At 46.4% G+C, this 21,439-nt stretch overlaps 1 protein-coding gene across 1 annotated transcript in view; it reads left to right on the top strand.

Annotated features, from left to right (window-relative positions):
* Positions 1–21,439, top strand: part of EXOSC9 (exosome component 9) — a 235,145-nt gene that overhangs the window by 139,184 nt on the left and 74,522 nt on the right. The window contains exon 9 of the mRNA XM_069242553.1: positions 20,946–21,092. Within this exon, the coding sequence (XP_069098654.1) occupies positions 20,946–21,092 (147 nt within the window). The remainder of the gene's footprint in view (positions 1–20,945; positions 21,093–21,439) is intronic.

Below are 21,439 nucleotides of genomic sequence, written 5' to 3'. Positions count from 1 at the left end.
TCCTCCTCCTTTTTTTCAATAGACATACCCTGGTGTTCCTTTCCGGGGAGTAGACCTGGTTTTGTTTTTGGCCTAGGGTATTTATCTCCCTCTTCAGTAGGAGGAATGGGCGGGGTATCGCCTCAACTTATCCTCATATCTTTTCTGGCTAGACCTTACAAACAGCTGCTTCGTAAACATACTAATTCTTTACAATTCATCTCTCACTCAGACTTCGAGGTTTTCAAGCATGGCTTCTAGTTTCCTTTTTAAAATCTGCAATCATTCTGTTGTCCCACTGGAACTTCCCTGTTTTTTGGTTTTTTTTAAAATCCAATTTGGATGAGGACCTTTTAGCACCCCATGAGCTGGTGGGCGACATACTGAAACCGCAAAGATAAAGGAAAAGATCAACAAACTTAGGTCATTGAAAACAGAATCCAATACCTTTAGGTCACCAACAAAAAGAACCCACTGAAGCCTACCACCACATAATCCCCCTCTACTTGGAGATTTGTGTAAACAGTGTTGGGGATTCCGAGGGAAGTCTCCCATTAGCTGTAATACAATCATTACTTTTCAGTTGCTCAAGAAGGAGCTTCCCTCACTTATCAGTTTTTATCTTTGTTGGAAAGACACACAGGGGAATTCGCAATACTTCCTCTGTTTCATCATCATGTAGTTGGTTACTTATATATCTTAATTCCACTACTTCTAATACGTGAGGAGTTCAGGATGTAATAATAGAGGAAAAAACCTTAAATAAGAGTGCATCATAGGTAGCATCTGGTTGTAGTTAGGCATTTATCACTAAAAAGAGATGAACCACCCAACTCTCCTACTGAGCAGAACAAAGTTACAGCCATAACAGATTATTTGGGTCTCTATAGCATTTGCACTTCATTTAAGCCTGTTGGTCAACCGTCATGCCACTCCCCCATTTGCATGACCCGTTCTAGGGGCCTAGGATTACAATACAAAGTATAATAATAGTCACACAAGCGCTCCTCATCACACCTAATGTCCTGGAGACAAATCATATCTGCCTTTAGGGAATTTAAAAAACAAAATTTCTCCCTGCTATTCCTTATTCCCACTGCATTCCAGGAGACAACCTTAAGTTTATTGCTAGTGATGTAATTGCAGCAAGCGACTTGTTGTCCATGCACCATTTAGAATGCCGAGTAACCAGTTCCAAATATGAGCTCCATCATATATGTCTCAAGTAGGGAAGTTTAAAGGTTAAAGAATCCATACCAACGGTGTATCTCCCCTTTTCTAATATAGAGATGACATCAATGACCCTACATTGTAGCCATTCAGAATTTTGTAAAATTGTTTTAGCTGTAAGTTTAGAGTAAAAGATTACTCTTGTTTTAGAATCCGACCCTAAATCCAACAAAGAGACCAAATTAATATCACTACTTTGAATTCACCTCAAAGACTCGGTTTCCAAAAAGCATCTGACCAGAGAGGATGTATTCAAAATTGTCTGCATCAAAGAGAAATAAAGTCTAAAATGTAAGTTTCCACATTACAAAGCCTGGGATGGGTTCCTTCTAGATTGGGACGCTCAGGCAGGCCCTTCTTCTTGCCTAAGTCCACAAACTGTATTACCTTTGGGTTCAGTGCCAACGATACACAAAGGAATTGGGCAGTAAAAGACCTCTACTACTGTGTGGGGATGTATTTAGGAGATCTCGACACGTTCAACGTACAGTGGTTCCTACCCCACTGTTGAGTAATAATCACACAAGAGTTTGTTGGCCGAAGGTATTGTCCAACCCCTATTTAATAACTGGGATTTATAAATCTTTGATTGATGAGATAGCACTATATGAAGATTATGAAGTCAGCATTGTTCCCATTCTTAGCATTCATAAATCACTGCTGAAGAAACTGCAGAGTTTCTTCTATAAAAAGATCTCCTCTAAATCTTCAGTTGCTAATATGACGACTACTAATGTACGGTTTAATGAGGATTGTGCAAAGGCTAAGTTGGCGTTAAAAACTGCAATCATGAATGGTTCCCTGGGGGAGATCTGATTAACTAGATGTATATATAAAAAGGCCACAATGCAAGCAAAAAAGCTATGAGAAGACTCTATCTGGCAGGACTTGCTTGCTGCAACTAAATCAAATAAGAATACGTTATTTGGGGAGCTATTATCCAAAAGACAAAGAGGGAATAAGAGCAGCATTAGGAATCATATACAACCTGAGACTTGGGTGATTCATTTCACCCAACTTTATGCTGCTCCTCATAATCCATCAAAAAACAGTATTTGTGTTCTAGCCCCCTTACCACCACCTACCTTTAGCGATTGTTCTGACTTACCCTGCCTGGATATTCATATCCCAGTAGATTGTATTTTCTTTTCTTTAGAAGAAACATTAGCTGCGATCAACTCTTTAAAATCAGGTAAGGCTCCTGGTCCAGATAAGATACCGGGAGATTTATATAAATCGGAACCAACTATTTGGTCCTGGTATATAAATCTGCTTTCAAATAAAATTGCTGCAGGAGGTGCAATTCCGAGTACTTGGAAAGGTGCAGAAAGAATTCCAATTTATAAAAAAAAGGCAATGTAAACCTGCCTGTTAATTATTGACCTATTAGCCTCATTAATAATTTACAGAAATTTTTTGCCAAACAGCTTCTGGAGAGACTAATAATTTGGGCACAAGATCATCAGGTTCTTTCTCCCATTTCAGGCGGGTTGCCCCAAAACTAGTACGATGGACCAGGTATTTACACTGATGCCTCCATATTGGAAGTATGTAGTCCTTGCCAAGCAACCCTTATATGTAGTTTTTGTGGACCTACGATCAGATTTTGATCTGGTCCCGAGAGAGAAGCTATGGAAAGTATAACTCAGGCTAGAAATTCCACTTAATATAGTTGATCTTCTACGGCGGCTACATGAGAATACCTATGCACAAGTGAGATGGTGTGATCAAGGAGAGTTGACAGAAAAAAATCCCTATTTAGAGGGGTGTACGTCAAGGGTGTGTTATGGACCCGTTTTTATTTAGTTTATTTATTAATGAGGTGGTACCAATATTGGTTTGTTGCCAAAATGGCGCCTCAACATTGAATGCTCAAAAGATCCCTATCCTGCTTTTTGCCGATGATTCACTCCTCATCTCCAAGACTCCCATGGGTCTTCAAATTCTTGTTGATCGATTTTAAATCTTTTTTGTACGGACTATGGCTTGTAGTTGAATGCTAACAAAACTAAATTAATGGTGTTTGGCCCAGGTTTTCACTGGAGATGCACCATCAATTTGGATGGGATTACATTTAATCGGGTTAGCTCTATAGATTATCTAGGTGTGAGGATATCAAGCAATTTGCATTGGGAGGATCAGATTGGCAAAAGTGTGGGGCTCCTTCAGAATAGAGCAGCCGCTATCTTGCGTTTTTATAAAAGTTCTGTATCTGAAGCCGTATCTCCTGCTATTAAACTTTATCTGGCAAAGGCTCAGGGAGCAGCTGCCTATGGTGCTGAAATATGGGGATTATCTGTGGGAGAAAACAATTTTGCCAGGGCTGTAATAGCCTGCCTGCGTAGTACACCTTTAATTCCAATGTTTTTGGATCTTGAGTTCAAACGTATAATGGATACGATATTCCTAAGACCCATACTCTACTTGGTAAGAATTTGGACTGTCCCCGAACTTGCTGTATATAGGGACTCTTTTCTTGATCTTTTAAAGAGACCAAATGTGACTTCCATTCCATGGGTCAAACATGTGCCAAATTGGTTTCATATTCTGGGACTGACAAGCTTCTGGGAAAATCCTCAATGCTTGGAAAAAATTCACAGCTCCGTTTTGAAAACAACTTATTGGTCCTATGTAAGAACTGAGTTAATTTGTAGTAAATCCTATGGTCATTTGACTAACTCATTTATTGATTTTAAGTGGGTCCCTGTAGGAAAGTACCATCTTGCCTGGCATGTTACCCCCATATTTCACAGTATATATGTTGTTTTAGTGTATGTGTCACTGGGACCCTGCCAGCCAGGGCCCCAGTGTTCATAAGTGTGCCCTGTATGTGTTCCCTGTCTGATGACTAACTGTCTCACTGAGGCTCTGCTAACCAGAACCTCAGTGGTTATGCTCTCTCTGCTTTCTAAGTTGTCACTAACAGGCTAGTGACCAATTTCACCAATTCACATTGGCATACTGGAACACCCTTATAATTCCCTAGTATATGGTACTGAGGTACCCAGGGTATTGGGGTTCCAGGAGATCCCTATGGGCTGCAGCATTTCTTTTGCCACCCATAGGGAGCTCTGACAATTCTTATACAGGCCTGCCACAGCAGCCTGAGTGAAATAACGTCCACGTTATTTCACAGCCATTTACCACTGCACTTAAGTAACTTATAAGTCACCTATATGTCTAACCTTCACCTGGTGAAGGTTGGGTGCTAAGTTACTTAGTGTGTGGGCACCCTGGCACTAGCCAAGGTGCCCCCACATCGTTCAGGGCAAATGCCCCGGACTTTGTGAGTGCGGGGACACCATTTCACGCGTGCACTATACATAGATCACTACCTATGTATAGCGTCACAATGGTAACTCCGAACTTGGCCATGTAACATGTCTAAGATCATGGAATTGTCACCCCAATGCCATTCTGGCATTGGGGAGACAATTCCATGATCCCCCGAGTCTCTAGCACAGACCCAGGTACTGCCCGGGGTTTCACTGCAGCTGCTGCTGCTGCCAACCCCTCAGACAGGTTTCTGCCCTCCTGGGGTCCAGCCAGGCTTGGCCCAGGAAGGCAGAACAAAGGACTTCCTCAGAGAGAGGGTGTTACACCCTCTCCCTTTGGAAAAAGGTGTCAGGGCTGGGGAGGAGTAGCCTCCCCCAGCCTCTGGAAATACTTTGATGGGTACAGATGGTGCCCATCTCTGCATAAGCCAGTCTACACCGGTTCAGGGATCCCCCAGCCCTGCTCTGGCACGAAACTGGACAAAGAAAAGGGGAGTGACCACTCCCCTGACCTGCACCTCCCAGGGGAGGTGCCCAGAGCTCCTCCAGTGTGTCCCAGACCTCTGCCATCTTGGATTCAGAGGTGTGCTGGCACACTGGACTGATCTGAGTGGCCAGGGCCAGCAGGTGACGTCAGAGACTCCTTCTGATAGGCTCTTACCTGTGTTACTAGCCTATCCTCCTTCCTAGGTAGCCAAACCTCCTTTTCTGGCTATTTAGGGTCTCTGCTTTGGGGAATTCTTCGGATACCGAATGCAAGAGCTCATCAGAGTTCCTCTGCACTTCTCTCTTCACCTTCTGCCAAAGGGTCGACCTCTGACTGCTCAGGATGCCTGCAAAACCGCAACAAAGTAGCAAAGACGACTACTGCAACCTTGTATCGCTGATCCTGCCGCTTTCTCGCCTGTTTCCTGGTGGTGCATCCTCTGGGGGTAGCCTGCCTCCTTTCTGCACCAGGAGCTCTGAAGAAATCTCCCGTGGGTCGACGGAATCTTCCCCCTGCAACCGCAGGCAACAAAAGACTGCATCACCGGTCCTCTGGGTCCCCTCTCAGCACGACGAGCGTGGTCCCTGGAACTCAGCAACTCTGTCCAAGTGACTCCCACAGTCCAGTGACTCTTCAGTCCAAGTTTGGTGGAGGTAAGTCCTTGCCTCCCCACGCTAGACTGCATTGCTGGGTACCGCGTGATTTGCAGCTGCTCCGGCTCCTGTGCACTCTTCCAGGATTTCCTTTGTGCACAGCCAAGCCTGGGTCCCGACACTCTAACCTGCAGTGCACAACCTTCTGAGTTGTCCTCCGGCGTTGTGGGACTCCCTTTTCTGACTTCGGGTCGACTCTGGTTCACTACTCTTCCAAGTGCCTGTTCCGGTACTTCGGCGGGTGCTGCCTGCTCCTGTAAGGGCTCCCTGACTTGCTGGGCGCCCCCTCTGTCTCCTCATCCAAGTGGCGACATCCTGGTCCCTCCTGGGCCACAGCAGCATCCAAAAACCCTAACCGCGACCCTTGCAGCTAGCAAGGCTTGTTTGCGGTCTTTCTGTGTGGGAACACCTCTGCAAGCTTCTTCACGACGTGGGACATCCATCCTCCAAAGGGGAAGTTTCTAGCCCTTTTCGTTCTTGCAGAATCCACAGCTTCTACCATCCGGTGGCAGCTTCTTTGCACCCTCAGCTGGCATTTCCCGGGCATCTGCCCACTCTCTACATTGTCGCGACTCTTGGACTTGGTCCCCTTGTTTCACAGGTACTCAGGTCCGGAAATCCATCGTTGTTGCATTGCTGGTGTTGGTCTTCCTTGCAGAATTCCCCTATCACGACTTCTGTGCTCTCTGGGGAATATAGATGCAATTTACACCTACCTTTCAGGGTCTTGGGGTGGGCTATTTTTCTAACCCTCACTGTTTTCTTACAGTCCCAGCGACCCTCTACAAGCTCACATAGGTTTGGGGTCCATTCGTGGTTCGCATTCCACTTTTGGAGTATATGGTTTGTGTTGCCCCTATACCTATGTGCTCCTATTGCAATCTATTGTGACTTTACACTGCTTGCATTACTTCCTTTTGCTATTACTGCATATTTTTGGTATATATACATATATCTTGTGTATATTTGGCATCCTCATACTGAGGGTACTCACTGAGATACTTTTGGCACATTGTCATAACAAGAATTTATTTTTAGTATATCTGTGTATTGTGTTTTCTTATGATATTGTGCATATGACACCAGTGGTATAGTAGGGGCTTTGCATGTCTCCTAGTTCAGCCTAAGCTGCTCTGCTATAGCTACCTTCTATCAGCCTAAGCTGATAGAAACACCTCTTCTACACTAATAAGGGATAACTGGACCTGGTACAGAGTGTAAGTACCCCTTGGTACCCACTACAAGCCAGGCCAGCCTCCTACAGTCCCTCAGTATGAATCATATTGCTTGATCTACGGGGGAAGGGGTTGTATGCAGCATTCAGTTTTGGGAACTTACCGCTGTTATCTTTATCAAGAAGCTGGGAGTCTATGCCATCATCTGACTTATGTCCTGCCTGTTATGGTAGCTCAGAAACGGTGGAGCATTTTATGTTTTTTTGCCCTGCCTATTCTATTCCACGATCAAAATGCATTCGTACTGTTTGTCGAGCCTTGGGCCTGAACCAGTGTTGTACAGCAATGAGGATTTTAAGGAGTGACACTTCTAAACCTTTAATTGTTGCAGTTAGCAAGTTCCTTGTGACTGCATGGCACATACAAAGTCGTTTCTTAAACAATCTTAAATGAATCTATTTTAGGTATATAGGATTTTTTTTTTTTAATGTATGCTTATGATTATATTTTATATGGCTGTTTATATAATGTTATACCTTTCCTTTTCTTTTTATTTCTTTTTTTCAAATGTTAAATTGTATTTTGATTGTATTATGATGCTTTGATGGTTATGCTGACCGAATAAAGCTTGTGTTGATGATGATGACCTCTACTACTGTCACCTCTTCTATCTTTTCATGTAAGGCACCTGAGAGCCCAAAAACCGTACCCACTTCCAGAGAGGTAGATTGACAATTTTGCATTGGCCCCTCTGACCTTTGAGGCCTTTGTGGTATATCGACCTCCTCTCTAAATGGAAGTTTCCTCAGACGCCTCTTAGAAAATCCACGTTTGGGTCTTTCAAACCTCTATTTTTTCTTATGCATAAGCTTTGGCTGAGGTGAATGTGTTTCACTGACACCATTGTCCTGCCTGGTACAAGATTTAAAGATTGGGATACTTCCTGTTCCACAACTGTGTTTTTCCAACTGAACCCCTCCCAGCAGGTATATTATCAAAAATAAATCTTATAGAGCCAACTGGACTTTCAGCAGGGTAGACTTTTTTGGGCGGCTCTTTCGACTGCTGTTTCCCTGCCTGAGAGCCATGATCAATGGCATGAACGTCTTCATTCACAGTTGTTCTGTAAGACACTGGGGCCACTTCCATAGGGGATAACAGCTCATAATTCGATCCCTTACCATTGGCCAGTTCTTTCAGTATTGCTGTCACCATATCAAAGATGCAATCAGACCTGCCTACAAATTTTTCCAAGAAGTTTAAGTTCAAGGAAAGGGGTCTTTCTAGACTGAGTAATGAGTAAGCGCCGAGACTAAAAGGTCTCTCTTCCGTAATGTGTCGGATTTAGTTTTTGAGCAAGCCCTCCCTAGGAGCTGGCGCCCCATTCTCAGCTTCTTTGCAGTCATCGTTCTCCTCTAATGCCACAGGTGCATCTAATTCAAATGTATTTCTTGTAGTCTGGAAGAAAATGACTTCCCAGGCCCCCTTATAACGTAAGATCTTGGTCACTATGCCACCCTGAGGGTTTCCTTTCATGTCCTCAGATGTCACTCACCACGTTCACAAATCGCTAGAGCACAGCACCAGCCTACATATCCCTAAGCGAGTGAGTTTTCAGAATCCTCCAGTCCGGTGGCACAGGCACAGTTCATACCAAATGTCGACACCATAAGTATCAGCCTACAGCCTTTGCAGGTGGCGCCTCCTTACAGACAGCTGAGAATTCCCCCACTTCTAAGAATTAGGTTGCTTCTGTATGCTGCCCCTTCTCACAAATTCCTTTCTGGCCGCTGCACAAATCAAGTTACAGAGAGCTGAGAAATCATCTGCTTCTAAGATTTAGACTGCTTCTGCATGCTGCCTCTTCTCACAGGTTCCTTTCTGGCCACTGCACAAATCAAGAGGGAGATACAGGATGGAAAAGAGGGGCGCGGGCCAGCAAGCTGCACCACAAACTGAATGCAGCAGCATCCACTGCCAGTCATGCTATCCTCTTAGTCAGGCCCCTCACCTTGGGTGACTCCAGCCAAAAAAAACACTTCCTCCACTCACCTCGTGTCCTCTTGAGAGTCCTCCAGATGGCCGAAGGGCAGCAGATTCAGGATACCCACATAAGTGCTAGGAGGCAGATCAAGGATCTCACTCGCCAAGTTGCCAATCGGGTAAAATCAGGATCGAGGCACAAGGACCAGTCAGTAACCAAGTTCCTGCCCGTCTTCATGGACCAGGGACGGGGCGATGCACAGCCTGCAAAGACCTCAGGGTCTTCTTGAGCTGTCCCGCCAAGGCAGCAGGGACTGCGGGGAAGGTGGTGCTGTGATAAGATGTGCGGAGAGCAGCTAGACAGCCGTGGGCCCGAATGTCACAAATGCTGCTCCCTGTTCCTCGCTCTGGTGCGTCGCGTCACTTCGGACTTCCCATCTCTTCTGATTGCACAACCTACTCAAGTGGCTGCCTTGACTCCTAAGAGTCTGTCTTCTTTGCAACCTAGAGAAAAGCCTGTGTTGCCCTCAGTCACTATCTCCTACACACTGTACTCTCCTATTCCTCCTCCAGCAGATTCCCCACCAGCAGACATTGGTATATTTCACAACATCTTAAAGAGGGCATGCAATCGCTTCGACCTTCCGTTTCCAGTGAGGCAAACTGAATGTTTCCTCTGTGATTTTAAGCCAGAGGCTCAACTCTCCACTAGAGCCATCACCCTTTTGGACTTCATGTGGCAGGAAGGATTTAAAGTGATGAAGAGATCAGCCTCTATCCCAGCAGCTGTCCCCAAACTAAATTAAATAAAGAATATAAGGCTCCTGATTCCACCCCTACATGCCTTACTGGACAACTGAGACTGGACTCAGTCATTATGCAGGCCGTGCAGCGGTGAGCGAAAAACGCATCTCAACCCTGCTCTGCTTCTCCGGATAAGGAAGGCCACAGGTTTGACAGTATTGGCAGGAGGATTTCTGCTACGGCGGTGATATCCATCAGGGCCTCCAATGCTCTATCCATCCTTGGAAGATATGACCTCCAGATGTGGTCTGAATTGTCATAATTCTTGGGATATCTTCCAGAGGACAAGAAAAAAGAGGCTCACAACATTCTAATGGAGGGTGAGAAGTCCTCGTCTGAGATTATCAATGTCGCCATGGACATCTCAAACACAGCTTTCAGTCAGATGGCAGGTACAGCAGTTTTAGGTCTCCAGGGATGTCTGAAAGTGGCATTTTTCCATCTTGCGGTTCAGTTTAAGATCCACAATATGCCTTTCAATGGAGAGAACGTTTTCGGCAGACACATAGATGAGGCCTTACAGTCCATCAAGGTGGATACACAGACGGCCCTTTCTCTGGGCACACTGCAACAAAGAGGATTTCAGTTGTTTCAGGGCAAGGGTAGAGGCCAGTTTGCATCCAGGCCATCTTTGCAGTAGATGAGGTACCCACCTTATTCGCAACAGGGTTTTTGTGCCCCATACTCAGACCAACATACCATCAACAGCGGCAGCTTATGCTAGTCAACGAGTGCGTAGATGTCCAGCAGCTGAAGGAAAGTTCCAGGATGGTTGCGGGAGGCAGTGATGTGATGCAGACACCTGTCTGCTCAGTCCGAATCCAATTCCACTTAGCATTTGTCCAAATTCTTTGATCAGTGGAACATAATCCAGCACGGTCACACCCTGGAGTTTATTCAGAAGCCTCCCAATTTCCCTCCATGCAGATCCTCCCATCGCCACCTTTCCATACTAAAGGAGGATATTCGATCGCTTCTCTTCAAGAATGCGATAGAGAAAGTTCCATCAAACCAACACAACGTGGGATTTTATTTCCACTTTTTCAACAAAAAGAAGGTGGGAAAATGGAGGCAGGTCATGGATCTCGGGCTATTTAACAAATTCATCAAGAAGCAGTCTTTCCGAATGTTATCACTTCAGTAGATCCTACAGATGATGGAAACTGGGGACTATAGCACTTCTGAGATATGATAGCTATTGGTTGCATATTTACATGTCTGTATTGTTAGACCTGACAGCCTTAGGGTGGCCTTCCCCTAGCTTTTTTGCCTGCCTCCCTCCTTTTTTCTGTTCTTATTTTTGCTGGTTTTAGGACTCTGCTCACTTTACCACTGCTAACCGGTGCTAAAGTGCTTGTGCTCTCTCCCCTAAACATGGTAACATTGGCTCCTACCTAATTGCCATATTTAATTTACCTAGAAGTCCTTAGTAAAGTGCACTGCATGTGCCCAGGGCCTGTAAATTAAATGCTACTAGTGGGCCTGCAGCACTGATTGTGCCACCCATAAAAGTAGTCCCTTAACCATGTCTCAGGCCTACCATTACAAGGCTTGTGTGTGCAGGTTCACTGCCACTTCGACTTGGCATTTAAAACTACTTGCCTCCCTTTTTATTACATATAAGCCACCCCTAAGGTAGGCCCTGGGTAACCCAGAGGGCAGGGTACTTTGTAACTAAAAATCAAGGCATGTACATGTAAGCTTTACATGTCCTGGTAATGAAAAACTCCCAAAGTCGTCTTTCACTACAGTGAAGTCTGCTGCTCTCATAGGCCAGCATTAGAAATTCCCTAATATGCTTTTAAGTGGTAATTTCTGATCTGAAAGGAGTGTCATTGTCATGTTTGGTATGATTGGAATGGTAATGAGAAATCCTGCTTACTGGTGAAGTCGGATTTAACATTACCATTTTAGAAAGTAGGCATTTCTCTGCACTTACGGCTCTCTCTGCCTTATAACCTGTCTCCAATCCATGTCTGGTCGGTGCTGCTTGACAGCCCCCCTTGTGTATTCCACCCAGGCAGCAATAAACACAGGCCACTCAGCTGCATTCATCTACATCCTGGGCAGGAAGGGTGGAGGGGCTCTCACACTTCAAAGGCTAGTGGCCTGACCTCATACAAAGGACTGATAGCCCCCCCCTCCCAACCCCCCCAACAGATCACATGGCAAACAGGACTGGGTTGAAAGGGGAGCTTGTGCACTTCAAAGCCACTCTGAAATTTTCCTCCACTTCAAAGACACATTTGGAGTTATATATCTGTGACCCCTCCTCAAACTAGGTATTTCTGGACCTACAACTGGACTCTGTCAGAGGGACTCATCTGGACTGCTTTTCTGGAAGGACCACTCTACTGCTTTGTTGCCCTGCTGGGCCTTGACTTTGCTGTAAGGACTCTGCCATCCCCCAGAAGTGCTCTCCAAGGGCTTGGACTGAGCTTGCCCCCTGTTCTGAAGTCTCAGGGCCATCAAAGATTTCATCTGAAGGAGAAAATCCCTAGCACCAGAAAAAAACAACTCAAAGGCTGCAAAATTTGATGCGATGGCTGCAGAATTGACACAGTGCTTGTTTCTCGGCTGAAAAATCGTCGCATTGCCTGCCGGATCGATGCAGCATCCGTTGCCTCTTCAGAGCGTGTTTTGGATTTTTCATGCATCGTTCCTAGGCACCAAAATACCCCACATGTCAATGAGGAACCAAGTCTGTGCTCCCGGTAACCAACGCATCACCCTGCTGCATGCAAAGAAACAACACATTACCTTGGTCGTGCCGGAAAAACCATCAGTGCACCACTTTACTTTACAATGCATCGCCTCCTCTGCGACCCTCTGCGTTGTTATTTTTAAAGCATCCCAGGTACCCTGTTGAAAGAATACAACCACTGATTCTCAAGGATTGTGACTAATCTAAACCTTTAAAAAGTGATGTTTTGACTCTTGCATATTGGAATTTTGTCGTTTTTGTATTATTTTATTCAGATAAATAAGATCTATCTTTCTAAACTGGAGTGGAATACTTTTTCTGGTGTCTTCACTATATTACTGTATGACTTATTACACACATACTTTACACATTGCCTTCTAAGTTAAGCATGCCTGCTCTGTGCCAAACTACCCGAGGGAGAGCACAGGATAATTTAGGTTGTTTTGTGACTTAACCTGACTAGGAATGTGGTCCCTACTTTGACAAGGTGCATACCTCTGCAAACTCGAGACCCAATTTCTTACACCTATCCATCCAAAGCATAGAAGATTTCTAAGGTTCGAGGTGGCAGGGTGCCATTATCAGTTCAAATTGTTTCCCTTTGGCCTAAAATCAGCTCCCAGAGTGCTTACAAAGTGCATGGCACCGGTGGCGTCTCTTCTCAGATGTCACCAGGTATTCCCGTACCTGGACGACTGGTAAATAAAAAGCCCCATGCTTCAGATCGTAGAGCAATTGACCCAGGCTTGCATTCAACTCTTTCAGTCTCTGGGTCTCAAGCCGAACTATGAAAAATCCTCTCTTGATAAATCCGTATCTGCAGTGTTCTTAGGAGCAATTCTGGACTCAAGGGTCCAAGGCTTTTCATACTCAAGAATGGATTCTATGTAAAACAGTAATGGAGGTGCTTTCAGTAGGAAAGTTCACTTCTGTCAGGAAGTACAAGACCATGTTGGGGATGATGTCACCATGCATCCCATTAATCCCAAACTGCCATCTCCTCATTCGTCCTCTTTCAGGAGCAGCTAGATGCTCAGTGGATCCAGGCAAGGTTCCTTCGAGGACATCATTGTCATCACACCGAAAATGAGGGCTGCAATGTCCTGGTGGACACTCACGGACAATCTTGTACAAGGGCTTTCATTCCTTCCCCACAGGTAGTGACGACTGATGCCTCCCTCGATGTATGGGGTGCATGGAAAATGGTCCAGTCAAGAAGCTCAGTTGCACATACACCTTCTCGAACTCAAAAAGGAGTTCTTGGGACTTCATGTGTTTTTCCCCAGACTTCGCAACTCAGCTGTCTTAGTGAGAACATACAACACTACTATAATGTTTTATCTCACAAAGCAGGGTGGCCCAAGGTCACAAATGTACTTGACACAAGCACAGTTAATTTGGAAATGGTCGTTGGTCAACAACATCTCTCTCAAAATAGAACACGTTCCAGGAGCACAGAACGATTATACGGATTCGCTCAGCAAAACTGACAGCCAATTTCTTGAGTGGGAACTAAACCACCAGCAACTGCGTCACGTTTTTCACCGCTGGGGTTCTCCGAACCTGGATCTTTTTGCCACTCATCGCAACAGAAAGTTCAACCTCTACGCCAGCAGATAACCTCAACTGCGTCACTGGGGAAACGCATTCCACTTTGGATGGACATGCATGTTTGCCTATGCGTTCCCTCCATTTCCACTCATCTCCAGGTCTTACGCAGGGTGAAGTGCAAACCTTGCCGTCTAACCCTCATAGCTGCAGAGTGGCCAAGGCAGGATTGCTTCACAGTGCTACTTCGCCTATCAGAGAGCCCTCAAATACAATTCCCACCTGTACAGAATCTGTTAATTAATGAGAGGCAAGTGCTGCATTCAAAAATTCACACTCTGTCAGCCTGGCTCCTCACAACATTGAATTTGGTGCCCTAGATCTCTTTGAGGAATACTCATCCATTTTGCAAAAGGTTTCGGCTGCATGAACAAACAAATGCTCCTCGGCTAAGTGGAGAAGATTTTATTCATGGTTTATGTACCAGGTCCAGGCAACCCCGATCAGTGAATGTAGGCAGTGTCTAGAAAGCCAGGGCTCTCTAGAGGTGGCTGTGGATGAGTAGCCAAGACTTACCTAGGAGACATGCAAAGCTTATTCAATACCACGATAGTCATCCAACACTTACACACATGAAAGAACCACACAGTGTTACAAAAAATAAAGGTACTTTACTATAGTAACACAACACTAGATTACTCATAGGCACTCCCCCAACTGGAGGTAAGTACACTAATATATAGTAATAATTAGGAATTGGCACAAGAAACAACAAGCCTTGGTTGGCAAGAATTAGTGAAAAATAGTTAGGACCCTAGTAGAGGACCAAACCATATACTAAAATAGTGGGTTTTGAAGTCCCCCAACCAAGGATATGGAGTCGTTAGACGGGAGCTGGAAGAACTAGGGACACCAGGAAGTGGGTGTCTGAGTGACCTCCAACAACCAGGAGAGCAGGGGGTAAAGACTAAGGACCAGATGTAGCAAAGGTTTTTACCCATTCTGTGTCTATGGGAAAAAGTGTTCGTACATATGGCCCCTAGTCTTCTCAAAGGACTTAGAAATGGGATTGTGAAAGAACCGGGCCAGTCAAGGAGAAACCAAAGGTGTATTATGGAAGAAGTGGACCTGCAAAAGAAGGGGACAGAGTCCCGTCCTCGATGGAGTGTCCAGCCGGGGCAGGAGTTACCACCCACCCTTTTGAGGACAAAAATCCAGATTGACTGGGGAAGACCAGTTATTGGAGCCCAGATGCTGCAGAGGAATCCTTGGAGCGGTGCAGATGGTGTCCCATGTCGGTCATCTGGTTGCAGATGGTCAGTGGTTTAGGAGAACCACCAACAAGAGAAACAAGCCTTGGTAGCTGCAGGAGTCACGGTGCACATGGGTACTGTCCAGCAAGAAGAGGCAAGGGCTCACAGTCTCCCAAGTTGGACGGCTGGCAGTGAAGACCAAGGGGACCCCTCTAGACCACCACCTGTGCTGCAGGATCTACGCGGTTCCACAGGAGAGCAGATCCATGCAGCTGGATGTCGTTGCTGTGGGTGCCTGCAGATGCAGGGGAGTGACTCTATAGGAAGCTGGCCTGGTTTGTGGTGATTACCTATGGTACTTACACCTTATTCCAGGTATCCCCTTCTGTAAGGAAATGCCTCCTTGGCATGGTTGCCCCCTGACTTTTTGCCTTTGCTGATGCTATGTTTACAATTGAAAGTGTGCTGAGGCCTGCTAACCAGGCCCCAGCACCAGTGTTCTTTCCCTAACCTGTACTTTTGTATCCACAATTGGCAGACCCTGGCATCCAGATAAGTCCCTTGTAACTGGTACTTCTAGTACCAAGGGCCCTGATGCCAAGGAAGGTCTCTAAGGGCTGCAGCATGTCTTATGCCACCCTGGAGACCTCTCACTCAGCACAGACACACTGCTTGCCAGCTTGTGTGTGCTAGTGAGAACAAAACGAGTAAGTCGACATGGCACTCCCCTCAGGGTGCCATGCCAGCCTCTCACTGCCTATGCAAGTATAGGTCAGTCACCCCTCTAGCAGGCCTTACAGCCCTAAGGCAGGGTGCACTATACCATAGGTGAGGGTACCAGTGCATGAGCATGGTACCCCTACAGTGTCTAAACAAAACCTTAGACATTGTAAGTGCAGGGTAGCCATAAGAGTATATGGTTTGGGAGTTTGTCAAACACGAACTCCACAGCACCATAATGGCTACACTGAAAACTGGGAAGTTTGGTATCAAACTTCTCAGCACAATAAATGCACACTGATGCCAGTGTACATTTTATTGCAAAATACACCCCAGAGGGCACCTTAGAGGTGCCCCCTGAAACTTAACCGACTGTCTGTGTAGGCTGACTAGTTCCAGCAGCCTGCCACACTAGAGACATGTTGCTGACCCCATGGGGAGAGTGCCTTTGTCACTCTGAGGCCAGTAACAAAGCCTGCACTGGGTGGAGATGCTAACACCTCCCCCAGGCAGGAGCTGTGACACCTGGCGGTGAGCCTCAAAGGATCACCCCTTTGTCACAGCCCAGCAGGGCACTCCAGCTTAGTGGAGTTGCCCGCCCCCTCCGGCCACGACCCCCACTTTTGGCGGCAAGGCTGGAGGGAACAAAGAAAGCAACAAGGAGGAGTCACTGGCCAGTCAGGACAGCCCCTAAGGTGTCCTGAGCTGAGGTGACTCTAACTTTTAGAAATCCTCCATCTTGCAGATGGAGGATTCCCCCAATAGGGTTAGGATTGTGACCCCCTCCCCTTGGGAGGAGGCACAAAGAGGGTGTACCCACCCTCAGGGCTAGTAGCCATTGGCTACTAACCCCCCAGACCTAAACACGCCCTTAAATTTAGTATTTAAGGGCTACCCTGAACCCTAGAAAATTAGATTCCTGCAACAACAAGAAGGACTGCCCAGCTGAAAACCCCTGCAGAGGAAGACCAGAAGACAACAACTGCCTTGGCTCCAGAAACTCACCGGCCTGTCTCCTGCCTTCCAAAGAACTCTGCTCCAGCGACGCCTTCCAAAGGGACCAGCGACCTCTGAATCCTCTCAGGACTGCCCTGCTTCGAAAAAGACAAGAAACTCCCGAGGACAGCGGACCTGCTCCAAAAAGACTGCAACTTTGGTTCAAGAAGCAGCTTTAAAGAACCCTGCAACTCCCCGCAAGAAGCGTGAGACTTGCAACACTGCACCCGGCGACCCCGACTCGGCTGGTGGAGAACCAGCACCTCAGGGAGGACCCCCGGACTACTCTACGACTGTGAGTACCAAAACCTGTCCCCCCTGAGCCCCCACAGCGCCGCCTGCAGAGGGAATCCCGAGGCTTCCCCTGACCGCGACTCTCTGAAACCTAAGTCCCGACGCCTGGAAAAGACCCTGCACCCGCAGCCCCCAGGACCTGAAGGACCGAACTTTCACTGCAGAAGTGACCCCCAGGAGTCCCTCTCCCTTGCCCAAGTGGAGGTTTCCCCGAGGAATCCCCCCCTTGCCTGCCTGCAGCGCTGAAGAAATCCCTTGATCTCTCATTGACTTCCATTGCGAACCCGACGCTTGTTCTAACACTGCACCCGGCCGCCCCCGCGCCGCTGAGGGTGAAATTTCTGTGTGGGCTTGTGTCCCCCCCGGTGCCCTACAAAACCCCCCTGGTCTGCCCTCTGAAGACGCGGGTACTTACCTGCTGGCAGACTGGAACCGGGGCACCCCCTTCTCTCCATTGAAGCCTATGCGTTTTGGGCACCACTTTGAACTCTGCACCTGACCGGCCCTGAGCTGCTGGTGTGGTAACTTTGGTGTTGCTCTGAACCCCCAACGGTGGGCTACCTTGGACCAAGAACTGAACCCTGTAAGCGTCTTACTTACCTGGTAAAACTAACAAAAACTTACCTCCCCCAGGAACTGTGAAAATTGCACTGTGTCCACTTTTGAAATAGCTATTTGTGAATAACTTGAAAAGTATACATGCAATTGAAATGATTCAAAGTTCCTAATGTACTTACCTGCAATACCTTTCAAACAAGATATTACATGTTAAATTTGAACCTGTGGTTCTTAAAATAAACTAAGAAAAGATATTTTTCTATACAAAACCTATTGGCTGGATTTGTCTCTGAGTGTGTGTACCTCATTTATTGTCTATGTGTATGTACAACAAATGCTTAACACTACTCCTTGGATAAGCCTACTGCTCGACCACACTACCACAAAATAGAGCATTAGTATTATCTCTTTTTACCACTATTTTACCTCTAAGGGGAACCCTTAGACTCTGTGCATGCTATTCCTTACTTTGAAATAGCACATACAGAGCCAACTTCCTACACCTTCTCAGTGAAGTGTAGGCAGTGTCTATAAGCCAAGCACTCTAGAGGTAGCTGTGGATGAGCAGCCAAGGCTTATCTAGGAGATATGCAAAGCTAATGCAATACCACTACAGTCACACAGTGCTTACACACAAGAAATAAAACTCTTGATTGTACAAAAATAAAGGTACTTTATTTTTGGAACACAGTATCAGAAAATACTATAGAGGCAACCCTCCAATAGGAGGTAAGTAAGGGGGAGCCCAAACCATACACTAAGTGGAGTACGAACACAGAGCCCCCACCTAGGTAAGTAAATTGTGTAGAAGGAAGCTGAGAGTACAAGGAAACCACACAGGTAATACAGTACCCCCAGCGACCAGGAACGCAGGAGTAAAACACTGGATTTCCCCAAAACCACCCCAAAGGATAAAAAGAAGAAAAAGACACCCAGAACAGCCTGCAAGAAATCCGCAGTGGAATACTGAAGATGGAGACCTGTGGAGAGAGGGGACCAGGTCCAGAAGTGTCTGGAGTCCAGGGGCAGTAGGAGATACTACCCACCCAGAGTTAACTTTTGGAGTTGGTTGACGAAGAAGGAAGATAGTTCAGCACTGCAGACCGAAGAAGCTGGAGAAGAGTTCTTGATGAGTGGAAAAGGTATCCCACTCTGGAAGCTGGATTGCAAGGGGGTGTCTGTGAAGGATTTCCACCAACAAGCCTTGCCAAAGGCGAGTTCGCAGTTGAAGGAAAAGAGGTGCTGTGGGGACCAGCAAGGTCCAGGAGGACTCTACCCAGGTTTGCAAAAGGCCCACAGGAGCAGAGGCAGCACCCCCACAGGGCAGCGACACAGAAGTCACTGAAGCAGCCCACGCAGCACCACAGACGTTGCTCCCACGTCGCCGGGGGGAGAGGAGGAGCAGCTCACATAGAGACCCAAGACTTGCAGGAGGGAGTGCTGGGGGCTTGAACCACACGTTGCCTGAAGTTTCCCTTGGAGGTGAAGCAAACAAGCCTTGGCAGCTGCAAAGGACGCAGTGCACGGGGTGCCGTTTTGCATGGAGTGGAAACGACTTACCACCCCCAAAGTGCGACATCTGGTAGAGAGGGCCAAGGGGAACTCTCCAGACCACCACCCATGATGCAGGACCCACGCCGCTCAGTATGAGGGAAGATCCACACAGCCGGTCGTCAATGCAGCCAGGTACCCCAAGGGAGATTTCTTCTTGTGCATGCTGAAGAGTTGCAGTCTTCTGAGTAACCTTGGCTGGGGAAATGTTGCAAAGCTGGCAGGAATTCTGGATACAGTGTAGCAGAAGAGACTCACTCGTGGATCTTCAGCTTGTAGGTTCCTAGAGGGTACAGTCGCGATTCCGGAGGCCAGAAGTCGAAACAGAGGTTGCATAGAAGTCCTGCTGGAATTGTGCAAGCCGAATCTGAGGACCCACCCCAGAGGAAGACCCCATATACCCCACAGAGAGGGCTTGGTTGCCTAACCAGTTGACTACCTATCGGAGGGTGCCTCTGACGTCACCTGCCTGGCCTGGCCTGGCCACTTAGATGTTCCCAGAGTTCCCTGCCAACCTTGGAATTAAAATGGCAGAACCCAGAGACCCTCTGGAGGAGCTCTGGGGACCACCCCTGGGGTGGTGATGGACAGGGGAGTGGTCACTACCCTTTCCATTGTCCAGTTTCGTGCCAAAGCAGGGACTAGGGTTACCTGTACCGGTGTGGACTGGTTTATGCATGGAGGGCACCAAATATGCCCTTCAAAGCATACCAGTGTCTTGGGGAGGCTACCCTTCCCACAGTGATGGGGAAAAGGTTATAAAAGACACTAGAGGCTACCACAAGTGTGTTGTGGGGCTCGTGCATGTCACATCAATGGATGATTGCAGACTCCCCACCCCTTCAGATGATTCCACACCCGGATTTGGGGGGTGGATCGGGGCGAGCGTTTTGGGGGTGCACAGTCTGAAGACCACTAATTCTGGTAGCTCTCTGTGTCTTTGTCCCTGCACAGGAAAACATGCATATTTTATTGTTTCCATTTTCTCACCAAATGAGCAACATTTCTGCCTCTCAATCCAGAGCCCTCATATTTCATGAAATTGGAGCTACTCCTGCTGAACAATATGAATTTTCTTTTAGCTGCTTTAAAAATAATATCCTGGATACATGGTCATTACATGTAGTTTGAAAAGTTCCATGAGCTAAGGTATGTCCAGTCAGACATATGGCTCCAATCTGCAATCAATTTTCTGGGACAATGTAAAAGTATTTTCTTGTGGGTGCTAGATTGGTGGAGTACCAATTAACTTGCCAGTAAGTTTGCCCCGTAGTTTCATTTCAATAGAACAGTTGATAGTGCACCAGACATTTGATTATGGTGATATTGACCCTCCTATTGTATATTGAGCAGTATATTTCTTCAGACAACAACCTTTATTATAATTGATAATTTTCTGCGAGCCCCAAAAAGTGATACACTTCTGGAGCAAGACTATCTTTAAGCCATCAACTTCCTAGTCTTCAGATTATGTGAACTGCTAGATAACATGCTTTTTGATTTCGAGTTAGATAGCATTAGGTGTTTGGCTATTGAGTGTGCTAAACTATGTTGCATACCATTTGTTAAAATCACTGATATCAGCGTAAAATAGAGGACATTATCACCATACCCAGTGCCAGAAAAACAGGAGTACCAGCACACCCCTTTATATGCATGCTCGATCTGTGTTTTTTGTTCCCCAACATGGCCCATGTTTTTCCTTAATAATTTGTTTCCTTTTTCTCCTAAACAGAAAAGAAGGTGGGAAGTTTGGTTTTGTTGAATCTATACCAGACCAGCGTATCACTGCTTTGAAAATGGAACTGCCCCCAGTTGATATATCTGATGTGGAGGAGAAAGCTGAAGAGATCATGTCCCAGGCTGAGCCTCCTACAGAAATGTATCCTTTATTCCATATAGTAATTGTGCATTGCATTTCTTTGGGTGTGGTAGAATCTGTCATAGTTCGTTGACATTGTGCTGCTTCTATCAACTGAATTGCCATACCTATTAAAAGAGAGCCTGGTGAAAGAGTCACTAAGAATCTGAACCACCTAATGGAGTAGCTCTGAAAAAAACATACTTTTAAAAAGGGTGGGCCACATGTATGCTGATTAAAGAAAGCCATTTATTTAAAGTACTGTATTCCAGTTTAAATAGCCCATTCTATGGAGTGTTTAATTCTGAGATGTTTGGAGATGGGATATTTGCCTTTTTTCAGGTTCTAAATACACAGCTCTTTGCCTG

This window comes from Pleurodeles waltl, chromosome 1_2, assembly GCF_031143425.1.
Source record: "Pleurodeles waltl isolate 20211129_DDA chromosome 1_2, aPleWal1.hap1.20221129, whole genome shotgun sequence".
NCBI classification, from domain to species: Eukaryota; Metazoa; Chordata; class Amphibia; order Caudata; family Salamandridae; genus Pleurodeles; species Pleurodeles waltl.
Note: the sequence above shows the minus strand (reverse complement) of the source record. Positions and strands in the feature narration are given on the sequence as shown.